General features: G+C 38.1%; 1 protein-coding gene across 1 annotated transcript in view; it reads left to right on the plus strand.

Annotated features, from left to right (window-relative positions):
- Positions 1 to 22,704, plus strand: part of LOC311277426 (uncharacterized protein) — a 47,027-nt gene extending 24,323 nt beyond the window's left edge. Inside the window, exons 7-21 of the mRNA XM_084387741.1 lie at positions 2,312 to 2,526; positions 4,548 to 4,730; positions 5,392 to 5,527; positions 5,964 to 6,038; positions 7,518 to 7,560; positions 12,558 to 12,959; positions 14,626 to 14,729; positions 14,880 to 15,034; positions 15,124 to 15,295; positions 17,806 to 17,932; positions 18,012 to 18,112; positions 18,703 to 18,917; positions 21,225 to 21,407; positions 22,210 to 22,345; positions 22,530 to 22,704. Of these exons, the coding sequence (XP_084243867.1) occupies positions 2,312 to 2,526; positions 4,548 to 4,730; positions 5,392 to 5,527; positions 5,964 to 6,038; positions 7,518 to 7,560; positions 12,558 to 12,959; positions 14,626 to 14,729; positions 14,880 to 15,034; positions 15,124 to 15,295; positions 17,806 to 17,932; positions 18,012 to 18,112; positions 18,703 to 18,917; positions 21,225 to 21,407; positions 22,210 to 22,345; positions 22,530 to 22,596 (2,314 nt within the window). The 3' untranslated portion in view covers positions 22,597 to 22,704. The remainder of the gene's footprint in view (positions 1 to 2,311; positions 2,527 to 4,547; positions 4,731 to 5,391; positions 5,528 to 5,963; positions 6,039 to 7,517; positions 7,561 to 12,557; positions 12,960 to 14,625; positions 14,730 to 14,879; positions 15,035 to 15,123; positions 15,296 to 17,805; positions 17,933 to 18,011; positions 18,113 to 18,702; positions 18,918 to 21,224; positions 21,408 to 22,209; positions 22,346 to 22,529) is intronic.
- Positions 22,705 to 23,082: the final 378 nt, after the last annotated feature.

Below are 23,082 nucleotides of genomic sequence, written 5' to 3' on the forward strand. Positions count from 1 at the left end.
ATAATTTGGCATGTTTCATTGCATTATTATCAGGAATAAAACAATCAACTCCAAGCACAAGTATGCAATATGCTTACAAAAACGATTTTATAATATTTGAGATGTAAATTTTCCTTGGCCGGACATCAGTTTTGGCCACTACTAAATATAGAACCTTTTGAGTGTGCATAACAATGCAAATGTAGAGTTATGTGAAAAGCTTGACTTTTTGTGAATGTCTCAGTATTTGCTGTGTCTCTTTTCTGTGTTCTCCAGCAGAGTATTTGCACAAAGAGTCACACGATTAATGCATGTATTTGCTCGTTTGATTAGAAATATGGCAGAAACTTAAATAATAGCATTTTATTGTTAAAGTGCTCCTATTATGCTGTTTTAAAGTTTCCTAATGTTGTTTTGGAGTCTCCTACAACAGGTTTACATGCATCAAAGGTCAAAAAACAATTTAATTTCCTCATAATATACATTTGCACATCACCACATTTTCAATGATTCTCAAACGACTCGTCAGACGAATCAATCTCTCTAAATCCCGCCTTTCCGTGAGCTACTCTGCTCTGATTGGTCAGACAGCTCAGTCTGTTGTGATTGGTTTACCGCGTACAGCGCGTCGAAAACAAAAACGCCCATTGCCATAACAACGTCAGCTGTCCTGAGGCTTCCTACACCGTAAACTAAACACAGTAACGAACAATGACGTCGATTTTACCATATCAATGCGAGCGCGAGTCCGACGACGAAACATTGGAAGAATTAGTTATTCAACCCGAACCTCCATCGCAAGGACGACTCGAGCAGGACTCCGTGTTTCTCAGTGATACACTACTCAGAGTATTTTGTAATATATTGCGGTGAACACGTGGAAACTTCATTATCGTGAATGACTGATGTAACCAACGCATTCTCATCCTAGGGCGTCATATACTGACACTTTTGACATTTCGTCTACATCCAACGCACATGGCACCCTTTAGCGTCAATATGACACGCACAGAGCTTTGTTCAGTTATGGGTAGGTTTAGGTCTGGGGTAGGGTTAGGGTTAGACCGCTAGGAGGCGCCTTCTGGCCCATATCTATCTGCGTCTCATATTGACGCTAAAGGGTGCCATGCGCGTTGGATGTAGACGAAATGTCAAAAGCGTCAGTATATGACGCCTTTGGATGAGATCGGGTGATTTTGAACACCATCTTTCAAGAGCAAGTGGTTTGCGAATCCTGCATTGAACTCCGAGATTTGAGAATCAGTCGTCAGTGAAATAAAGGTAACACAGCAAGAGTTTAGGATTATACTGCTGTGATATCGTGGTAAAGATGAACTTTAACCACTGATTCTCCACATGCTTGTCCTTGGGCAGTGAAAAAAAAAAATCACTTCTACAATTCAATTCTACAAACATATTGTAGAGCACAGCGTCTCCTCGACATGATGCTGTCCAGTCTCCACAAGAATCAGCTGCAGTGTTTGGGGTTCAAGGTTTCCCTGGTGTCTGCGTGCGCTATATACTAATGTTTGGTCTTGACGTCACAACGAAACGGCTTATGACTCGTTTGAAAAACAATTCATTTCATTGACTCTACTTTTGAAAGACAATAACTTAATATACAGTGTACTTTCAGATTTAAAACTTTGCCGGATGTTTTCATTCACTTAGAGCTGTTACACACCACATGAAAGGTCATTTTCCAAAATCCATAACAGGGGCTTTTAAAAGAAGGTCATTACTGGGTTCAAACTACTTTAGATTTTAAACCCCAGATCTTGATGTGGTCTCAGACTCTTGGCCCCAATGTGTTTTGTATTTAAATATGAAAAGGTCATCCAGTATTTGTCTTGTGGTAAGACTGAGATGTTTGGGCTGACTTTTGTTGGTTATGAGTTGGTTTTTGTCATGCGGAAATCAAACACAACCATTTATATAAGTAAAGTTCACAACATAATTTCGGGAGGAGTGAACCCATCTAACCTTTCAATTAACTGCGGGAGCATATAAGCATATGAGCATATAAGCAATATCACCTTGCTCCGTTATCAGCCGTTCTGGCGTCCCTCCACCTCCCCAGCTCCACTAACATAATTTAGGCATCTTGTTACCAATCTCATCATCCGAGCGTTAGCAGTCCCACTGGGGGGTTTATCTAAGCTGCTTCCTCGAGCCTCTCCACTGCGGACAGCAAGCCAAATACGCCAATAAAACCAATTTATTAGCTTAAAGATTATATGGGCAAAGGACCTCGAAAAAAGCAGTATACTATTTTAAAGTGGATATTATATCATATGGACCTGCCGCTCACTCGCTCACTTTCTCCTGTTAGGTTTGCCGTTTCGAGTGGATACTGTGCCTTGTCTCTGAACACGTCCAGTCTGCATGGCAACATCTTCCTGAACTGCTTCTTGTCCGCAGTGGTGGAAGTGCCGGCACTCCTCATGGCCTGGCTGATGCTCCGCCGCTTGCCCCGCCGCCTCTGCTTGTCCTCCACCCTGTCCCTCGGGGGAGTGCTGCTTCTCTTCATACACCTCATTCCACAACGTGAGACATTTAACTGTAATCTGGTATGCAAGATACTCATTAAAAGATCAGTTTCAGCAGGGTTATTGAATAGAAGTGTTCACTTTTGATTGTGTTTAACCCTTACGCTGTGTTGAAAACCCTGTAACGCTTTTTGTTTCAGACAAAAATGACCGGCCTTTTAAAAATATCTTATAAATCTCTAGTTATGCTATATTATCACCAAATATTACATCTTTTTGTCAGCTTGTTTCAATTAGGACAGGTTTGGTGTTTCTCTTTGGAACTGATTGATCGTAGGCCTCATTGATCTGATAAAGTGTGTGTGTGTGCATGCGTGTGTGTGTTTGTGTTTGTGTGTGAGTGTGCCTGTGTGAGTGTGTGTACAGGTTTATATTACATTGTAGGATCCAAACACGAGGGACTAAATTATGGGGTTTTTTTGAAAATGTAGAATTGCAGAAAGTTTTCAGTGGTGGGGAGGTTTAGGGATACCGTTACGGGATATAAAATACAGTTTGTACAGTATAAAGATCATTACGCCAATGGGAAGTCCCCACAAAGAGAGGTAAACCGAGTATTTGTGTATGTGTGAGTGTCAGTGTGTGTGTGTGTGTGTGTATGAGAGTGTCCGTGTGCGTGCGTATGTGTGTTTATGTGTGTGTGTGGTCCTGGTAAACCCTATGTTATGGGAACAAAATAGGAAAACAGCTTATAACTGTCAGTAACACTAGTCCCACCACACGAGCTCCAAGCCGTCCAAGAGCTCAAGGTCTGGTAAGGTCAGCCTGACATCATGCCAGACATTATCTTTAAGGAAATACTGGCACAAGAAAACAATAGTTTCCTCGCCTCATGACCTCATGTCACTCATGACCTAAGGGAGTTGTCTTAAGGGGCCCGCTATCAGGGGGAGACAGCTTCACCCTTAGTGACTCATGAAGGGCCGTCTGCTTGTAAACTCAACCTGTTGGCAGGCAGCCACACTTCATGAAACATAAGGAAACGGCCTACTTAGAAATCCACCACTAGGGGGGCGGCATGTCTTGAATACATGTAGGGTGATCTGGTTCAACCCCTAAAATGCTCCACCCCGTCTGAATATGTTTTCTTCCAGGACTTCTCCACCTCAGAGCGGTGTCTGCTAGATCGGATGACTCTTTTAGAGAAAGCACATTCGCATCTAGCAGCCCTCAAAAACTATTCATATCCATACCTCGGATCAAATATTATGTGATAATATTTGGTGATAATATAGCATAACGAGCGATATAAGCTATTTTTGTAGGCTGGTCATTTTTGACCTGGAACAAGTGTAACAAGATGGGGAAAAATGACTAAAAATTACAACAATTTTGAGTAAGTAGGTATACCCTTGTAGAGTAAAGTCAGTAAGTTTTAGTCCAATACCGTAATATTAACTAGCATTTTGGGGGAAAAGAAAATCCTCTCCAGGTCAAAATGACCAGAACACAAGCTGAGGGTTAAACTAATTAATTGTCCAGCATTTGCTGGATTTTCTGACGAACTTTGGCATGACAGCATGTTTAGAGGATTTGTCTGTCTAACGATGTGTTTGATCCTTGATGGTCTTCCTCGTTTTTCTGTCTCGCAAATATCTAAACATTCTTAAATCATGATACATTTATCATAAATTAAACTTATGTAAATTTTCAATCATTTACTTGAGAAGTCACATATTGAGTCTTATTTTTCTGAAATGCAAATGTATGAAAAATAAGTTAAGAAGTAAAATATCTGGCAATGGAGTCAGAAAAAAGAATCACATTTTCCCTTTGAATTAAGGAGTTTTCTGACCCCATCGGCAGATATTTGTTCTGGTTTTAAGCATAAACTCACTTAATTTTGACACATTTTTCAGAAAATATATCTCGAGTCATTTTGCTTCTCAAGTAACAGTCTCTTGTTTTAAGAATGTTGAGATATTTGTACTTGAAAACGAGACACTGAGGAAGAGTATCATTTTTTTTGCAGTATTCGGTCAACTTTGGATGTTATGTTTTGTCTCTTTTAACCTGTAGATATGAGTTCTGTCACCATTGCTCTGGTGATGCTGGGAAAGTTCGGTCTGTCGGCAGCGTTTTCGATCGTGTACCCAGCGACCGCTGAGCTGTACCCCACCGTCGTGAGGGGCTCGGCTTTGGGAACCTGCTCCATGGCATCCAGAGCCGGCAGCCTTTCCGCACCATACTTCATCTACTTAGGTCTATAATCTCTTCTATCTCATCCCATAAATCAATGATGTAGCAAGTGTATCTTGATTTAAGAATGTTTAGATATCTGTACTGGAAAATGACAAACAGGCAATCTGTTCTCTAAACCAGGTTTCTATTCAAATGATGTAGACGGAGAAAACACTTCAAGGTTTATTTCACCTGAAAATGATCATTTCTCTCATCCTTTACTCGCCCTCGTGTCACTCCAAACACATATGTATATCTATTTTAACATAGATATTTTGAAGAATGTTTGGGTCCAACAAGAGTTTTACTGAGGCATTTTCAAAATATTTCAACCAATTTTCTGAATTTCAGCCAGAGCAGAATTTTATTTTATTTTTAAAGCACATTTCAATACAACCAAGGTTGCCCAAAGTTCTGTACATCAATAATAATAATAAATAATAATAATAAAACAAACATACAACAAGGTAATGGCAAAAAACAACGCACACCTAAGAATTAATGAATACATTGAACATGCGACCTGGATCCGGATGTTGTCCACGTACACATTGAAAACACAAGTGTGAACGCGCTTCCGATCGGGATGTTATCCGATCAGCGAGTCCAGGTTCAGGTTCGGATCTCAGTGTAATGTAAACGCAGTCCAGCCAGTCAAGCGTCTCTTGTTGTTTCGCTGCAGGAGGCTACTACAGGTCTCTGCCGTACATCCTGATCGGCAGTCTGAATGTCCTCTCCGGGTTGCTCTACCTTCTTCTTCCGGAGAGTTTCGGATCTCCTTTACCCGAGGCTATCAGTCAAATGCAGACATTACTTTGGTAAGCCAGACAAGAGCAGCACCCCCTGCTGTTTGCTGTAGCATTAGCAGTCCACTACATTTACTAAAGATTTGCTTGTATAAAAACACATGCAGACTTTATGGTACCCACAGAAATGAAATGAAGTGTTATTTAGTGCAGCATGGTCACATTTATCCTTTAAATGTGGGAGTGTCCAACATATTTGCATGCAGGGCTGATAACGCAAATATTTCATAACCATGTTCATGCAATGTAAATCACAGATGTACTTAATAATGTACCAGGTTCTACTTTGGAGCCTGTTTTTCTATATTGTCTTTTATTTTATTTAAATAAGATAATTATTGAGAAGTGATACAGTTTTCAGTTATTTGACATTTGTGTGATATTGCACCGGGATGAACTCACTTTTGTTGTGCACTGTAAATAATTATATTATGTTTGTTTCTTCCAGGTGTAAAAGAAGGCATTCTACTTGCAGTTCAAGCAGCAGTAAATGTGAAGAGGAGTATGAGTCTGAACGCTTATAGTGGATCATAAGGATTATTAATGATTATGAGGGATTATAAAAGCTCTGTAAACTAACTTTTGATTTCCACAGTAAAAAAGGCAGAACTTTTTATAACTTTTGGAATAGAGCCTCTATTTGTAATAACTATTTCTGTAAAATATGATACGGTTCATGTTCTTTGGTCCTAAATGTGATAAAGGCTACACACAGTTTGTAAGTAACAATACATTTTTCCTTTTGACACAACTTTTCAAACATATTTCTTTCTCTCTTTTTCTGTGTGTGAGTGCGTGAGTTTGTTTACTTTTATCTTTTTCATTATTTGGGTTAATGAAAAGTTGACGTAGGCTGTTAGAGATGTTAGTAGTCTGCAGGCAGGGAGTAATGTAGACACTCAACGAAAAATATATTCTAACGGGTTGGTAATGTTCACATTAAGTTTTGAAAATGTTATTTCTGAATGTTCACTGAACGACCATTTAAAAAAAAAAAAAATCTTGGTTATGGAATGTTAAAGGAACATTCCATTTTATCATTCTATTAAGATTATGGGAACGTAACTTTAGAATGTTTTGAACATTACGAAAAAATAACATAAAAAAAAGGTCCAGCACTTGATAATGTATAATGATTGTGAGGAAACCTTTGAAAGAATGTTCTATTAACTTTGAGAAACTTGCCAGAACGTTAGTGTCACGGATGTGTGTAGTAAATATCCACAAAGAGATGCATGACGATAGGATAGCTCAGGCACTACACCTGAACATAACATCAACACAAGACTCTGAACAGAGGAGATCTGAAGGCTTAAACACACAGGAGGATGATCAACAGAACGGGGAACAGGTGACAACCAATTAGGAACCATGACAACTGATGAATGACTAGAACTCAGGTAAATGGTGACAGTTAAAACTAAGGGTCTGTTTGCATTTAAAAATGTAAAGCTTTTTATGCGTTTTGGCCATTCGTTTACATGACGACGGCGTTTTGTGTGCCTGAAAACGCAAACTTTTGAAAACGGGTCTCGAAGTGCAAGTTTTTGAAAACGGTCTCTGTGTAAACAACAAAAAGCATGAATCTCCGAAGCCGATGACGTCATGCACATGCGTATTACGTGTTCAGTCTGTAGTGTTTCATCGCCATCTACTGGCCTGGCAGCAGAATACAGCGTTTTTTTCCCAGAGCAAAAGGCTTGTTGGACTTCATGCAGCTCTACACCGATTGGTGGCTGACTTGAAGCAGTGCATGCCGGGGAGACATTTTGTCCGACTTGATACAGCGCCGACACCACGTCACTGTGACCTTTGACATCAGAGTCCAGCGAGAGCGATTCGAGAGCAGCCGGATGACTCAGCCAGAGCAGTTTATAGGTTTTTTTGTTGTTGTTGTTGTTTTTTATTGCTAAGAACATACATAATCAATGCCAGGGGTAAATACAATTGAGAGTACAATTACAGGTTACGAAATCAGGAAAATATCATACAAATGACACAGTTTTAAGGGCTTTAAAGATGCTGGATGTGAGGAGAGTATCCAGGTATGATTTAAGTTCCTTACAAAAAATGTAAAAGTAGGTCTTAGCACCCTGGAATTTAAATTCGTGCAAGAACAAATTCGCTAGAAGAATAATTAAGTTTATCTATTGGTCCTTTACATCTTTATCAAAGTTGTGCTGACCAAATAAAACATCTTTGTATAGCGAATAAAAACTCTGTGATGTGAATGTGTGTACAAAGATACAGAAATCCTTCCAAAACAGACTTATATGTGTGCAAAGAGATGAGAGATAGATGTGTCTTCAGCACCACAAAATAACATAAAGAGTCAATATCAGGAAACATCTTTTTTAAGAGCTTCACAGGATAAAAACGATGAAGTCATTTGTACGACACCTCTTTGATCTTATTGGTTATTAAACAAAGTCCACACTTTCTTCCTTGGAATATCGACAAACTGGCCATTAGAGAAAACTGGCCATTAGAGTTAGAGAAAAAACTAATATTCCCAATCATGGTCTCAAAAGGATGAGCTACTGACAAAGAAATCAGGGATCTCTGAGTCTCTGAGAAGAGTTATTGCTTCATAAGAGTGACAGCTATATTATACTTGTTAAAGGGGTGATATAATGCCCTTTCACAAGATGTAAAATCAGTCTCTGATGTCCCCAGAGTGTGTGTGTGAAGTTTTAGCTCAAAATACCCCACAGATATTTTTATATAGCATGTTAAAATTGTCACTTTTTGAGGGTGAGCAAAAACGCACCGTTTTGTGTCTGTTCCTTTAAATGCAAATGAGCTGCTGCTCCCGCCACAGGGGGCGGAGCTTCAACAGCTTGCACCCTCACACACACACGCACTGAACATTTCAAAAACTTTTAGCCTTTTATGTTCAAACCAGATTCAGACAATGATGGAGAGACTCAAGAAGAAGTGACAACATGTAGAAGCAACAGGACATTTCTGAATGGTTAGTTGATGAGTTTATGTAGTTTATGTGTAGTTATCTTCTAGTCATTGATTAGCATATTCTGTCTTGATAATCTATAAATCGTGTTCAGGGGGCGGGGTTTATGTAAATTCTAGGGTCGGTGATGTCACTAACCCGGGAGGAATGTGGTGTAGTCTCTACCAGCCGTTTGTTGTAGTCCTTAAAAAGTGATTTCTTTAAAAGCAAATATCTCCCTTTGCTCTGAACTTTGAGCGCTGTAACTTTGCAGATGTTGTTTATGCTCAAACAGCAACATTACACACTAACTACAGTTAGAAAAGTCAAATCATAATCAACCACCCCTTTAAAAACTCTAAATAGGAATACAAGAGTCCATCAGCACTGATTAAATGAGAGACCAAAATAATAATATTATTAAACCAATCTGGGTTATTTTTATAAAGAATATCACAATTGTTCCAAATAAAGTAGCCTACCGCTAAAATTGTGTTTTATAGATTAGTTGCCAGGCCAAAAGCACTAGTTTATGAAAATGTGCATTCAAAACAGGTAAATATAGTTTCTGCGCGAACTTAAACTAGAATTGTTTAGCGTTTCATAAAGATAATGATTTTTTTATTAGTTGTGCATTTGTCAATGACTAAATTATGGAGCTAAAAGAGTCTCAAAAAAGATAAATGCACAAACTGCATTCACATGCACACACAGGATACAACAATCATACAAAATGATTGCAGACATTTACCTCATGTAGTGGCCTATATAAAGCACAGCAAACTTCAACTCGTCGTATAAATTGTAGGCCTAACTTGCGATCCTTTAAAACGGTGTCTTTTACTAATTGTTATAAATTGTTGAATGCAGTAAATGAAATAAACATGCATAAATGTATCTGTGGGCTAAAAAAAATTGTATATGTATATATATATATATATATATATATATATCCTGGTGTGATTGTTCATGAATGTGTTGCTTTAATACATAAGTACAATTTGTATTAAACAAAATTGTATGGACAAAAGTGTATAAATTGCTTTTGGTACATACAGTTACTGTAAATGAGAAAAACACTTAACATTATATTTTACAGAATTGCAACCAATTTGATGTTCACAAAAAATATATATTTAAAAATATATGATTGTTTTGATTGCAAAATGTGCTTGACCTGGTTTTGATATGATAATATATACAATACTGTTCAAAAGTTTGGTAATAGTAAGGTTCTTTATGTTTATGTTCACCAAGAAATTTATCTGAAAAACAGTAATAATGTTAAATATTTTTATCAACTTTTTTCTATTTTGATGTTTAAATGTATTTATTGTGATGGCAGAGCTCATGACTCCAGATTTCAGTGTCACACGACCCTTCAGAAATCATTCTAATACTGATTTGCTGCTCAAGAAACATTTCTGATTATTATCACAGTTATGCTGAGAAACTTATCACTGCTCAATGAAGTGTGGAGGAAATCATTATGCAACATATGTTTTCAGGATTGTTTATAAATAGCAAGTTCAAAAGAACAACATTTATTTGAAATAGAAATGATTTGTAACATTATAAATGTCTTTGCTGTCATTTGTGATCAATTTAATGCATCCTTGCTTGCTATAAAAGTATAACATTTCTTAAAGGGGTGATGAACTGAGAAATCAAAATTTCCTTGAGCTTTTGACATATAAGAGATCATCATACTATAATAATATCCTGTAAGTTTCAGAACTGAAAACTACCTTGTTAGTCCAATAAAAGCTTTTATAGACATCAGGCTCAGCAAACGACTCGTTTTTCAAAGTGGGGAACTATGACGTCAAAGAGGATAAAACACCGCCTCCACAAAAGAAGATCAACGCCTACTTCAACACGGCCTGTTTAGCCCCGCCCACCGATTCGCCCAAACATGCTAAATAACATAGGACGACATGATAATTGCTAAACTGGATCGAGCTATTTCCAAGCAATAAACATGCTGTTCACTAAATATTGTGCAGTGCCTGTTTGTGGAAGAAGACAGTCTGCATAAGCTTCCTTCGGATTCCAGCATGGTTAAACTTTATTAAATCAGTCAATCACAATTTCCCGACACAGATCTGCCAGCAACATGTAAGTAACCATGTGTATTCTAATGCCTGATCTGCGATCAGTGATTTCTGTGTAAATTATTCAAGTTCAGATATTTCTCTTAAAATTGTTCAATACTGTTTATGCATCAGTGACAAAACAATCAACTTCACATAATTTCTCGTAGTATTATGAAAATAATCTTTTTTAAACTGTTATTAAATTATACACAGAAAGCGATCAAAGAACGATCCCTTTCCAATCGCCCAAGCTGTCAATCAAACAGCACAGCGCGAGCCGCGAGAGCTTAACTGGACACTTGCCAAACTCGTGATGAAATGATGACACTGTTACACTACACAACGAAGCTCTTACTGTGTATTCACATCGTGTTTGCATTGTGATTTGGTGTAAGCATTTGTGAGAGTGCAAAAATTGCGTTGCAATGATAAGATCTTTATTCACGCGATCAACAGACTGTCTGTCATCTGCTCAGTCAGTGCTCATCATGCTGCAACCTTTCATGTGATGGAATAGATTTAAATATAATGCTTTAAACGATACTTTTCACGATTTGTTAATCTCGATAACTGTAATAGTAAAAACGTAGTAAAAGTTTTCGAGTTCATGTAATACTAGCTATTTCATATGCAAGCATGTCAGCCAATCACAGCAGTGGGCGTCTGCACTGCAGTCTCACAGCAGCCAATCACAGCAGTGGGCGTTTGCACTGCAGTCTCACAGCAGACACGCCCCTTAAAACAGAGCTTTCAAATCTGAGGCTGAAATCAGGCTTGGAAAAATGGCTTTTATTTATAAATTATGACAATTTTTGATGTAAAAATCATACTAACATTATAAGGGCACCCCAGGCAACATTATAAAATAATAAAACAATCCAGTTCATGACCCCTTTAAATCATAGTGATTCCAAACTTTTGTAATGCGAATCTGAAGTGATGAAAATGCCAGATTGTCATGTTTTAACATCGATCCAACAAAGGTTTTTATTTTTCAAGAGTCAAGTCCGAAGTGCCTCTAATTGAAGCCCAGTTAAGAACATACATGTTTATGAAACTTTATGACTTGTAAAAAATGTTGAATGAGTGTTTGTTGTGCAATAAAATAGATAATGCATTTGTATCAATGATCATCATTGTGCATCCAGGTATACAGTGAAACACATGGTCAAAGAAGAAACAGATGACAAAGAGAAACAGTGTAGGAAGCAAAATGTTTATTAGGCCATCGATATGGTTGTGGACGTTATCTCAGTCATTGCCAGAGATGACACAGTTTTAAAGCTTCATAAGGTAAGGTATCAGAAGAGCATAGCAATAAATAAATGAAATAAATTCAGCAACATTTCTCTGTGACTTTACATTTTTTGATGCGTGTGTGTAAATGCGTTTTGCACCATATTCACTGCAGCAAAAATGTGAGCGCACGAGTTTATTAATTTGTGATTTGTAGAATGTGATTTGTGAACCTGCAATGAAGAATTTGAGAAGGTGTAACTGTTGTGTTTGTGGGAGAGAGAGAGAAAAGTCTACAAGTTTGCAACCCTTAAAACATTTATTTTAAGGTGACGTAGTTGCACATTACTTACTATAGTAATAACAGTAAATTATGCATAGAAACTAACCCTAAACCAAACCCTAACCGTAACTCTATAGTATGTAAATGTAGTTAATTAATAATATGTCTATCATGTTTAAAATTGAATGTCTAGATAGACACACAGCAAAGCTTGGATTTTTTTTCTCTGAAATTCTGCTCATGAAATTACAAAGGTCACTGAGTTGCTTATTTCTTGAATCCATTATGATTCAAAGATTAGCATCTGATGTAATGATTGTTAAGCGATCCCTTGGTCAGCAACTGGACTTTAAACAGCCAATGAGGTGAACCTTTCCGAAGTGTATCATAAACATTCCAGTCCAGATTTGTGTGTTTGGGAGGGGTTACAAGCATGTGCAAAACTGAATGAAAGAAGAAAGAGGACATTGCTAACAGCGGAGAAAAATGAGAGATTATGATGAAATCACTTCTTTTCTGGGAACATGGGGTCCATTCCAGCTGACTGTTTTCTTTGCATTAGCTATAAGTATCCTTCCAAATGGTTTTGTGGGCGTCTACATCGTTTTTGTGGGTGATACGCCACCTCACGAGTGTCTGATCCCTGAGGAGTACAACATCAGTGACGTGTGGAGAGAAGCCGCAATCCCAACAGTGATGCAAGATGGCGTTTTAAAGCGCAGTTCCTGCTCCAGATACAACATGGAAACACTGAGAAATTTTACCATGCTTAACTACACCCCAAATGTGGATGTCAATGTCAGTGAGATAGAGATCGAGTCCTGTATGAATGGCTGGAACTACAGTAAAGTGATTTACGAGTCTACGACAGTGACAGAGGTCAGTCGGCAGGTTGTTTGTATGGTGATGTACTATTGCTGTACAGTCTAATGTCCAACTGACCAAACTTGAGATAAATGTGGATGATCCTTTGAAGATCATTTCAAGTAACTTTGATTGGGGGAAACAATAAGCGTTTCTGGCTTGCTTCTGCCCAGAGGAAACATGTATTGCTCAGTGGTTGCTTTCCATAAGCTTAGGAGACTTAGTTGTGATTCTCAAATATCTCTCATTTTAGTATGAAAAGAGTCTCAGTTATTTCTCTTAAAATTCCTTAGGAGAAATAAAAATAGGCACAAATGAGACATGAGTAAGTTCTGAGAGAAAGGAGTGCAAAATGAGAATGCCTCTGAGAAACATGGGAGATCTCTTTATTGCCTTGCAAAGGTTGCTCTTTATTATTATTACTGTTATTTTTTATGACATAGGGGTTTTGCACCTTTAAAGAGTTATTTCACCCAAAAATGAAAATTCTGCCATTAATTACTCACCCTCATGTTGTTCCAACCCCATGTTGTGTCAGCTTAACTGAATCCTTCAAATCAATAGCATTTCTTAAGTTAACTACTGTAATGTGTTCATTGGGAACACTTTTTTAGTTAACTTTACCAAATGTTTTAACTTATTTGTTAACATATAGTAATCTGTACTATTCCCATAATATTCCTTGTTTGCTCAGAAAACACACTTTAAGATTTATTGATTGGTTCGATTTTATAAATTGGGCAATTTTTTAATAGACTTTTCACTAATTTCCACCACTTCTGCAGTTATTTTTCTGTTTGCATTCACTCATTTCCCAAAGTCATCTTAAATGTTGAATTGTCAATACAACTGAACATTTATAAGCTGACTTCAAAAATTGATGTTGATTTTCCTCAAATGTTTTGTTTAAACTCGCCATTATGGTGATCAGTGTTCACTTTGGTTGGGCACCTGTAACTTTATTTATATTATTGTAATTCTCTACCTACTGAAGCAGCGATGCAACAAGAAATCACAGTTATTTGGTTTCAAAGGAAGGGAAGTTATAATATATATGTACATGGGTGTCGGAACCATTGTATATGGGTGGGACAAGACACACCCACTTTTTAAGACCAATGATATTGAACCCACTTACTTTTACCGTCTCTGATTCAGCGCATTTGTCTTTTCATAGCGCCATCAGTCAAAATCCATTCCACTTGAGGAATTCCCTAATAAATTAAACTCCATTTCCGCTGAATAGCTACATTAAATTTCTCAACGAGCCGCAACTGACGAAAGTAACCGCCCGTTATACCCTTCCAGTCAAATATTGCGTTGCAAACATCAATAACAGCTTTAAGTTGTCATTGCTGCCAAATGAGCATGGTATTAACGGGATAATCCACGGATAGCTGTGCATTTAATGCACGACGTGGAGGCAAAGAACCGCCCGACGTGAAGTGGAGTTTAGTTTACTTGTTTTAATTTAAAGGCACCAGAATACATGAAATGGTATTTAACAGTTACTCCAGTAAACATTTTTCTGGGGGAGGACCCACCCACTTTTTTTTTTCTTCTGACGCCCATGTATATATATATATTTATGTATATATATATATTTATGTATATATATATATATATATATATATATATACACATTAACTTTAAGTTACTTTTCTGTGTTTGTGTATTTCAGTGGGACTTGGTTTGTGAAAATGAGTACAAAGGCCCACTGACCTCATCTATATACTTCTTTGGTGTGTTGTTGGGGACCTTTCTTTCAGGACAGATGTCTGACAGGTTAGCGCCCACAATCCAAGTGTTAGCTCTCAAATCTTCACATAAAATACACTAATGGTTAATAGAGCTGACAGCTAAGCTAAACTTTTAATATGTGGCATTCAAATATGACTCTAAAATGATAAAATATGATATATTTGATATGTGCAGGTACGGCAGAAAACCTATACTTTTTGCCATGATGGCTATGCAGACAGTGACCATCATAATCCAGATGTTTTCTCCAAGCTGGGAAATCTTCACTGCCATCTACTTCCTTGTGGGATTTAGTGGTTTTTCTAATTATGTTGTAGCATATGTCCTAGGTAAAACAATGAATTACAATCATGCACGATGTCAAAAGTCATCTGTGTCTCTTCTCATCTGATGAAAATGCATTCCTCTTGATGAACAGGTTGTGAAATTCTGAGTCCAGCGAGTCGGGTGGTGTTCGGTTCTCTGGGTGTCTTCATGGGATCTGGAATCGGTCTGATGCTCTTTCCATTAGCAGCTTATTTCATCCGCAGCTGGCGATGGCTGGTGCTCACGAACGCCCTCACTGGAGTCCTGTATCCACCGCTGTGGTGGTGAGTGTGTGCAGAGACGAAGTTAAAGCCACAGAGAATTAGAAAGAAAGATCAGGTGTGAAGAATTAAGATAACACATGAAGAAAGATATTTCATAGTAACATCAAACGGCTATAAACCAGGGACAAGCAGGAGATCATTAAGAGTGTTGGGGAAAGTTACGCATTTGAAAAGTAATGCATTACAATATTGCATTACTCCCATTACTGGGCTTGTTTTTTTAACAAAAAAGTTATATTTTTGGGCAAATGGAAAGACCCTTTCACACCAAAAGTGAAATAATAATCCTCAGGCTGAAGGAAATGTCCAGTAGAGGGCGCCGCTCAAGCAAGCCTTTCAGCTGCAGTTATTCTGGATAACAAAAGAATAGGATGCAGGAGAAAAAAGTTTAACACTTACTTATAAAACAACACTAATAAAAACAAAAAAAATCTACAGTCATTTTATCTTATGGTTTAACTGAATTGCTTATTGACTGCAACAAGAGAGCTGTCAGTCAATAAATGGGAAAACACAGTAACTTGCATTACTTAATTGAAAAAGTAACTAAATTTTGTTGTAAATTTTAAAAGTAATGCATCCTTTACTAGTTACTTGAAAAAGTAATCTGATTACGTAACTCAAGTTACTTGTAATGAGTTACACACAACACTGGTCAATCCAATCACATATAGTGTGGACATATGGTATTTCATATGTCTCAGGAGGATAGTTATTAGTTAATATTTTGAGACTATGTGTGCAGCCCCACTTCATATTAGGTGTTATTAGGTGTTATATTAGTAGCTACTTTGTGTCCCTAACAAAAGCGATCATAAATTGAGAAAAGTCCCCCTGTGGTGAAAATCAAACTTTTAAATGTTGTTTATAAGTCTATGTGGTGTTTTTAATATGCTTTAAGAAAAATCATGTGTAAATTCATAAGTCGACACCATTGCTGAGTATTTTCTCCTTAAAACTGCAAAAAGGGGTGTTGTAATGCCCTAGATGTAAGATGTAAAATAAGTCTCTGATGTCCCCAGAGTGTGTGTGTGAAGTTTTAGCACAAAATACCCCACAGATATTTTTATATAGCATGTTAAAATTGTCACTTTTTGAGGGTGAGCAAAAACACAACGTTTTGTGTGTGTTCCTTTAAATGCAAATGAGCTGCTGCTCCCGGCACAGGGGGCGGAGCTTCAAGAGCTTGTGTGCTTTTAAGTTTCAAAAACTTTTTGTCTTTTATGTTCAAACCGAAGTCAGAAAGATGGAAGAAGTGACAACATGTAGAAGCAACAGGACATTTCTGAATGGTTAGTTGATGAGTTTATGTAGCTGATGTGTAGTTATCTTCTAGTCATTGATTAGCATATTCTGTCTTGATAATCTATAAAGCGTGTTCAGGGGGCGGGGTTTATGTAAATTCTAGGGTTGGTGATGTCACTAACCCGGGAGGAATGTGGTGTAGTCTCTACCAGCCGTTTGTTGTAGTCCTTAAAAAGTGATTTCTGTAAAAGCAAATATCTCCCTTTGCTCTGAACTTTGAGCGTCGTAACTTTGCAGATGTTGTTTATGCTCAAACAGCAACATTACACACTAACTACAGTTAGTGGACTAGACGACATTCCTCCCGGGTTAGTGACATCACTAACTCTAAAAGTTACACAAACCCCACCCCCGGGAATGCGATTTATAGATTATCATGATAGAATATGCTAATCAATGACTAGAAGATAGTTAACTCCACATCAGATACATACATTTAAACATAAACAAAAACGTTTTTGAAATTTTCAGGACACAAGCTGTTGTAGCCCCGCCCCCTGTGCCGGGAGCAGCAGCTCATTTGCATTTAAAGGGACGGACACAAAAACAGTACGTTTTTGCTTACCATCAAAAAGGGACAATTTTAACATTCTATATAAAAATAGCTGTGGGGTATTTTGTGCTAAAACTTCACACACACACTCTGGGGACATTAGAGACTTATTTTACATCTTATGAAAAGAGCATTATAACACCCCTTTAAGTATGTAATTTTAGTAATTAAAGATGAGTTTTAAGGGATACAATTATTGACTACAGGGGGACTATAACCCTTTTCATAAGAGGTCATTATATAATAAAACACTGTAGGTTTTGGAACTCAAAACTTATTGTTAGTCTAAAAACAGCTTTTATCAAAACCAAGCCACCGCAATGGCTTTACTAATGTTAAGAAAACGGTGTTTATTTTCAACTATGTGCAGTTTATTGCTCTGGCCATATCTTTACTTATGCTCATCTTTTAGCATGAGAAAAATAGCTACATAAAATATACAAAAATATCTTAAGCAGGTCCACGCTGAGAACATAAAGTCTTAATAATTTAAAGTGTAAAATAATAACATTATTTAATTATTATATATAGTACAGTGGCTTGAAATGCTCACAAAAAAACAAATATATATCTCTTGAATTAATATTTAAAGCTGACTAAACTGACTGAAACTGAACTGGTAAGAAAAGTGTTTGTGTTGGTCATGCTCCAGGTTTATCCCAGAGTCTCCCCGATGGCTCCTCTCTCAGGGAAGAATAGCAGAGGCCGAGGCCATACTGAGACTCGCGGCTCACAAGAACAAGGTCTCCACTCCTGAAGTCCTCTTCACTTCTTCTGAGGTGATGAACTTTAGACAAACAAGCCCTACATAAACTCAAACCTGCTCCAGTTTCATTAATGCTTTTCATGTTTCCTTAGATCGAGGAGGCAGCAAAGATGAGGGAGAAAAAACATAATATTCTGGATATTCTAAGGAACTCTAATGCTGTTTTAACCATCACAATTTGTTCATTTCTGTGGTATGCAGTAATATTTTATTTTTATTTAAAAATAAGGTATTTAAAAACGATGACGTAAGTTTAGTCATGTGACGCATTTTGAACCAATAGATACTCATGTTTATAGAGGTATTGTGCCTGTTATATTCACTTTCACACAGTTGATAAAATATGTTAGTTCACACACTCTTCATATCAGTCCTGCAAACATGACAGAACTCACTCACATCTGCTGTCCTGCGGTGAAACATGAGAGATTTAGTGTAGTGTTTTAACGACCTGGGTGCTTCAGTGAATGATATTTTGCTAAATAAAATTATCCTGTCAGAAAAATTGCGCAATAACTGTATTATTTATGTGTCCATCTGCATCATCTCAGTGAGCTTTTGTGAGGTTTTACCCATGCGCTGTAAAGGGGAATTTAGCATTTTCAGGCGTTTTCCAAAAGTTTCCCATCCGCATTGAAATGCCTGAAAACGCTACTGTGGACGGAGAGCGTTTGTAAACGAAACGCTGTTTTCAAATGTATCCGGATTAATGTAGACGCGGCCTCAGAGTCGTGAGACACCAGAGGAGGGCTGATATAAACAAGTGCTGCTTTTCTCCGTCAGGATGGTCATCACCATGTCTTACTACGCTCTCCTTCTGAACACCACAAACCTTCATGGAAACCCATACCTGAATTTATTCCTGTCTGCGATGGTGGAGGTCCCAGCTTTCATCATAGCCATGCTTCTGCTCAGATTCTGCAGGAGGAGATTCTGTCAGTCTTCCACTCTTCTAATGGGTGGAGCAATGATCTTCATCGTACAGCTCATTCCTAAAGGTAAGACCCGATCCTGTCCTGCATCACACATCTAACGGTGTGGAAGTTACACGTAGTTACAAAACTGTCTGAACCGAAAGTGAGGTTTACAATTAAGCTCATGGATTATCCTCTGGACAGCAATTGACAAAAAAAGTTGATGAAGTTGCATTGGCTGTAATTTAGGAGCCAAATTACTTTTTCTCTCACTTGACAAATGACAGAATTGCCTGCTAAAATTTTTTTTTAAGCGCTTTATTTAGTACAGAGATTCTAATCTTTTAACAGCAGTCACTTCTGTTCTGCGATGAAGGGATGTTTTAGTACATGATCTACAAGGATTTCATTTTTATAAACAAAAGTTTTATTGTGCACAAATCTCAGTCTTCATTTTTTTTTTGTCTATACATGAATATCAGTCACGTGACCTCTTACGTCATCCGCTCTTTTTCCAGTTGACTGCCGCCATCTTGAGTACCTACCGAGTACTGCCTATGGTACTGACAAGAATTAACTAGCTAGCTTGCTACTATTTACAGCTTCGTATGGATACAGTAAACGGCTACGAAAGACAACATTTCGCACCTCGACTGCCATGAAGAGAAACGCTACTTTCATGAAAATAATATCGTTAGGGTGTGATCCCTACGCGATACCTGATGCGTACTTCCAGCCTCTGTGCGCTGCTACCGAACTACCAATCCTGGCATTCAATGATATTATATGTTGATCCCACTGTTTTAAGTGGGTATTTAAATGGTCCAGGGGCAGAACTTTTGCCAAGCGTGTCAGAGGCTCTGGGTTCTACTCCGCACTCGTATATTTAAAAAAAAATTTTTTTATCAAAACCGATTATGTTTATCAGTGATTGTATATCAGGCAGGGACACGTTTGTGTGCAGTTTGTTTTGTAATTTCACCGGAACGAATAGAGAGTCTCTCCACATTGAAGCGCGCGTCCGAGTGAAGACCACAAACAAACACAGTATCCGCGGCACTGATCGCAGTGGCAACGAGCACATGATCACTTGATTTCAGAAACAACACATTTCAGCGCTAGATCGCCTCTTATTTAACAAACAAACTAAATGAATGCTCTGCTAGTTAACTGGAGATGTTTTGTTTATTTGTATTGGTACATTCGTGCCGCGAGATGTTTCAAAAGTAGTGGGGACATGACCCACCCGCCCCACCCGCAAATTACGGCGGCTTTGTTCGTCCTGAGGTAGCCTGTAAAAGGATATTTTGGGATCTCCTTTTTTGTTGTTGCAACCCACCGCACAACATATTGAAGGCATAGCTAGCTAGTTCCTTTGCGACTGACGTGAATCAGGTACTCAAGATGGCGGCAAACAAGTTTTAGAAGTGAGTGACGTCAGTGAGGAGACGTTGGTGACATCATCTGATATTTTTACATTTTCAGCTTCCTTAACGATTGCTTGACATCAAAAAACTTTTTTGAAACTTTGCTGACTGCAACAAAAAAATGATGTATAACATTTATGTATTAAAAAAAGTATATATAACAAATTTGGTAAAAAAATCGTATAATAATCAACTTTACGTAATTTGTATATACAGAGAGAGATGTGCTAACAGCAAACTGTAAATGATCAGACATTTCAACTGACAGATGATGTCTGTAATACTAATATCATGTACGTCTAATATTTTCCCAACAGTTTTCAAGATTGTTGACTCTGCAGTAAAAAAAACCTGAAAACGTTATATTGGAAAAGATACCTGGCATTTATATTCCCTGAACCGCTGATACAGGGCTGGATGATCCCTTCATGTTGTTTACACCAAATACTGACCCGATCATCTGAATGTCGCAGCAGAAGTCCAGACTCATCCGCTTTTCCAGGCTTCGATTGTTCAGTTCTGGTGAGCCCGTGAATCGTAGCCTCAGTTTGCGGTGTGTCTTCTGCTGCTGTAGTCCGTCTACGTCAGGGTTGGTTCGTGTTGTGTGTTCAGAGATGCTCTTCTTCAGACCTCGGGTGTAACGAGTGCTTATTTGAGTTACAGTTGTCTTTTTATCAGCTGAACCAGTCTGGCCATTCTCCTCTGGCTTCAACGAGGCATTTTCGCTGACTGGATATTTCCTCTTTTTCCAGACCATTCTCTGTAAACCCTAGAGATGGTTGTGTGTGAAAATCCCAGTAGATCAGCAGTTTCTGAAACTCTCAGACACCATCAACCGTGCCACGTTCTTAGTCACTTAAATTACCTTTCTTCCACGTTCCGAAGCTCAGTCTGAACTTCAGCAGATTGTCTTGATCATGTCTGCATGCCTATATAAAGAGAATGCATATATTTGACATTGCAGACCTAATGGAGTTGGCAACCTTACTGGAGATGCTGGGAAAACTTGGTGTTACCGCTGCGTTCTGTGTAGTTTATGCCGTGACTTCAGAACTGTTTCCTACAGTGGTGAGGAACATGGCCATGGGAACCTGCTCCATGACGGCTCGCATCGGGAGCATCGTTTCTCCCTTCATCATATACTTGGGTACAGCCACAGTTTTTATGTTTCTTCTATTATTTTATATAGGATTTGCTATAGGATTTAATCTGCTCAAATACAATTAAGGGAACACTTAATAATCACAGTAACACCAAGTCAATTAAACTTCAGGATGTCAATCTGTCCAGTTAGGAAGCATACGTGATTGTAAACTAGTTTCACTGACTTGGTGCAAATGAAAGTGCACTAATAAATTGGACAGGCTGACTCTTAAAGCACTGGGGTCTCTTGTTTGCCATCGCCCCAAAACACTGTGGCAGGTTAACTGGACTAGGAACTGTAACTGGCTCTAATAATGAAACTTAACCTGGCTTGGGGAACTCTCCAAAGGTCGCTCCAACTGACTGACCTTGGCTAGATGTCAGCCAACTTTCGTCCACTGGCCTTGTTGAGCTTGGCCAACAGATTTCACAAGAAGTCTTTCCTCTTCCAGTCTGGTCACTTCTGTAAACTCTAGCTTTTTCCGCTCCTTTATTGATGCTTTTGAACAGAATTTACGTGGCTCACCCCAGAAGAGACCCTGTCTTCCCTGCTGGGTTTTTCCAATGAACTCTTGGAGCTTCATGTTGGCGATGGTGTTCCTCTTTCTGTCGGTCTGAACCTCGGCATCACCATAGAATGTATATGAATAAGATTTTCAAATTGAAAATTTCATTCATCGAGATCCAATGTGTGATTTAAGTGTTTCCGTAATTTTTTGAGCAGTGTATATGAGCAGTATGAACATTGCAAAAGTCATCACTTGTATAAATATATATATATTTTTTTTTTTTCTTTTTCTGTAAAGGTAACTACTATAGCTATATTCCTTATGTTGTAATTGGAAGCCTGGCAGTTTTTGCTGGCTTAATTACTTTACTGTTACCAGAAACTAAAGGAAACGTTCTTCCTGAGACCATTGCTCAGATGCAGCGAATAAAAGGGTGAGTGCATTATTCATTCTCCCATCTTCATAATCAATGCAGTCTTAAAAATGATGAAAAATTAAATATTCTACATTCTGTTCTGACTTTGGGGTTTTTAAATAGAAAACATGTGCTTAAAGTCTGATTATTATCAGAAATACCGTTAGTTAAAATATAACATTTCTTTGCTTTTATCTCACAGGCTGAGGAGCTCTAAAAAACAGGCTTCAGTGATGAAGGCAGTAGTCATCAAAGAAGTGAAATTATAACAACCGGAGAGTAACAATTAACAAAATGTTGTCCCATCCATGATCAAACTATCACGTTTCTGTTTGTGTTTGGACTTCCTCTGTGTTCATTGTTCAGTTTCTAGCCACTCCTCCTTCATTAGTTCATTTGGTTCAGCTGTGTCTTGTTAGTTACTATGGTTACTGTTATTGGGTTCATTTGCCCCAGCTGTGTCTCGTTTCCCTGTTCTCTGTGTATTTAAGCCCTCTGTTTCTCCCTGTTCGTTGTCTAGCATTATATATTGTTATCAGTGATCTTTGGTTGGTTTCTGGTCTATGTTTTGAATTAGAGTATCCTATTGTATCTCCTTTGTCGTGCGCTTGATTTTAACCACCTCAGTCGTGACACAAACGACTTACCCTAACCCTAACCCTAAATCCTTAATCATGAAGTATGCTGTTGAGTTGACGTCATACATTTGGCTTGACTTGCCTTGCGTTGAGTTGCCATTGTCGCCTTTGCCTTGA

Source organism: Rutilus rutilus (assembly GCF_951802725.1).
Source record: "Rutilus rutilus genome assembly, chromosome: 18".
Lineage (NCBI taxonomy): Eukaryota > Metazoa > Chordata > Actinopteri > Cypriniformes > Leuciscidae > Rutilus > Rutilus rutilus.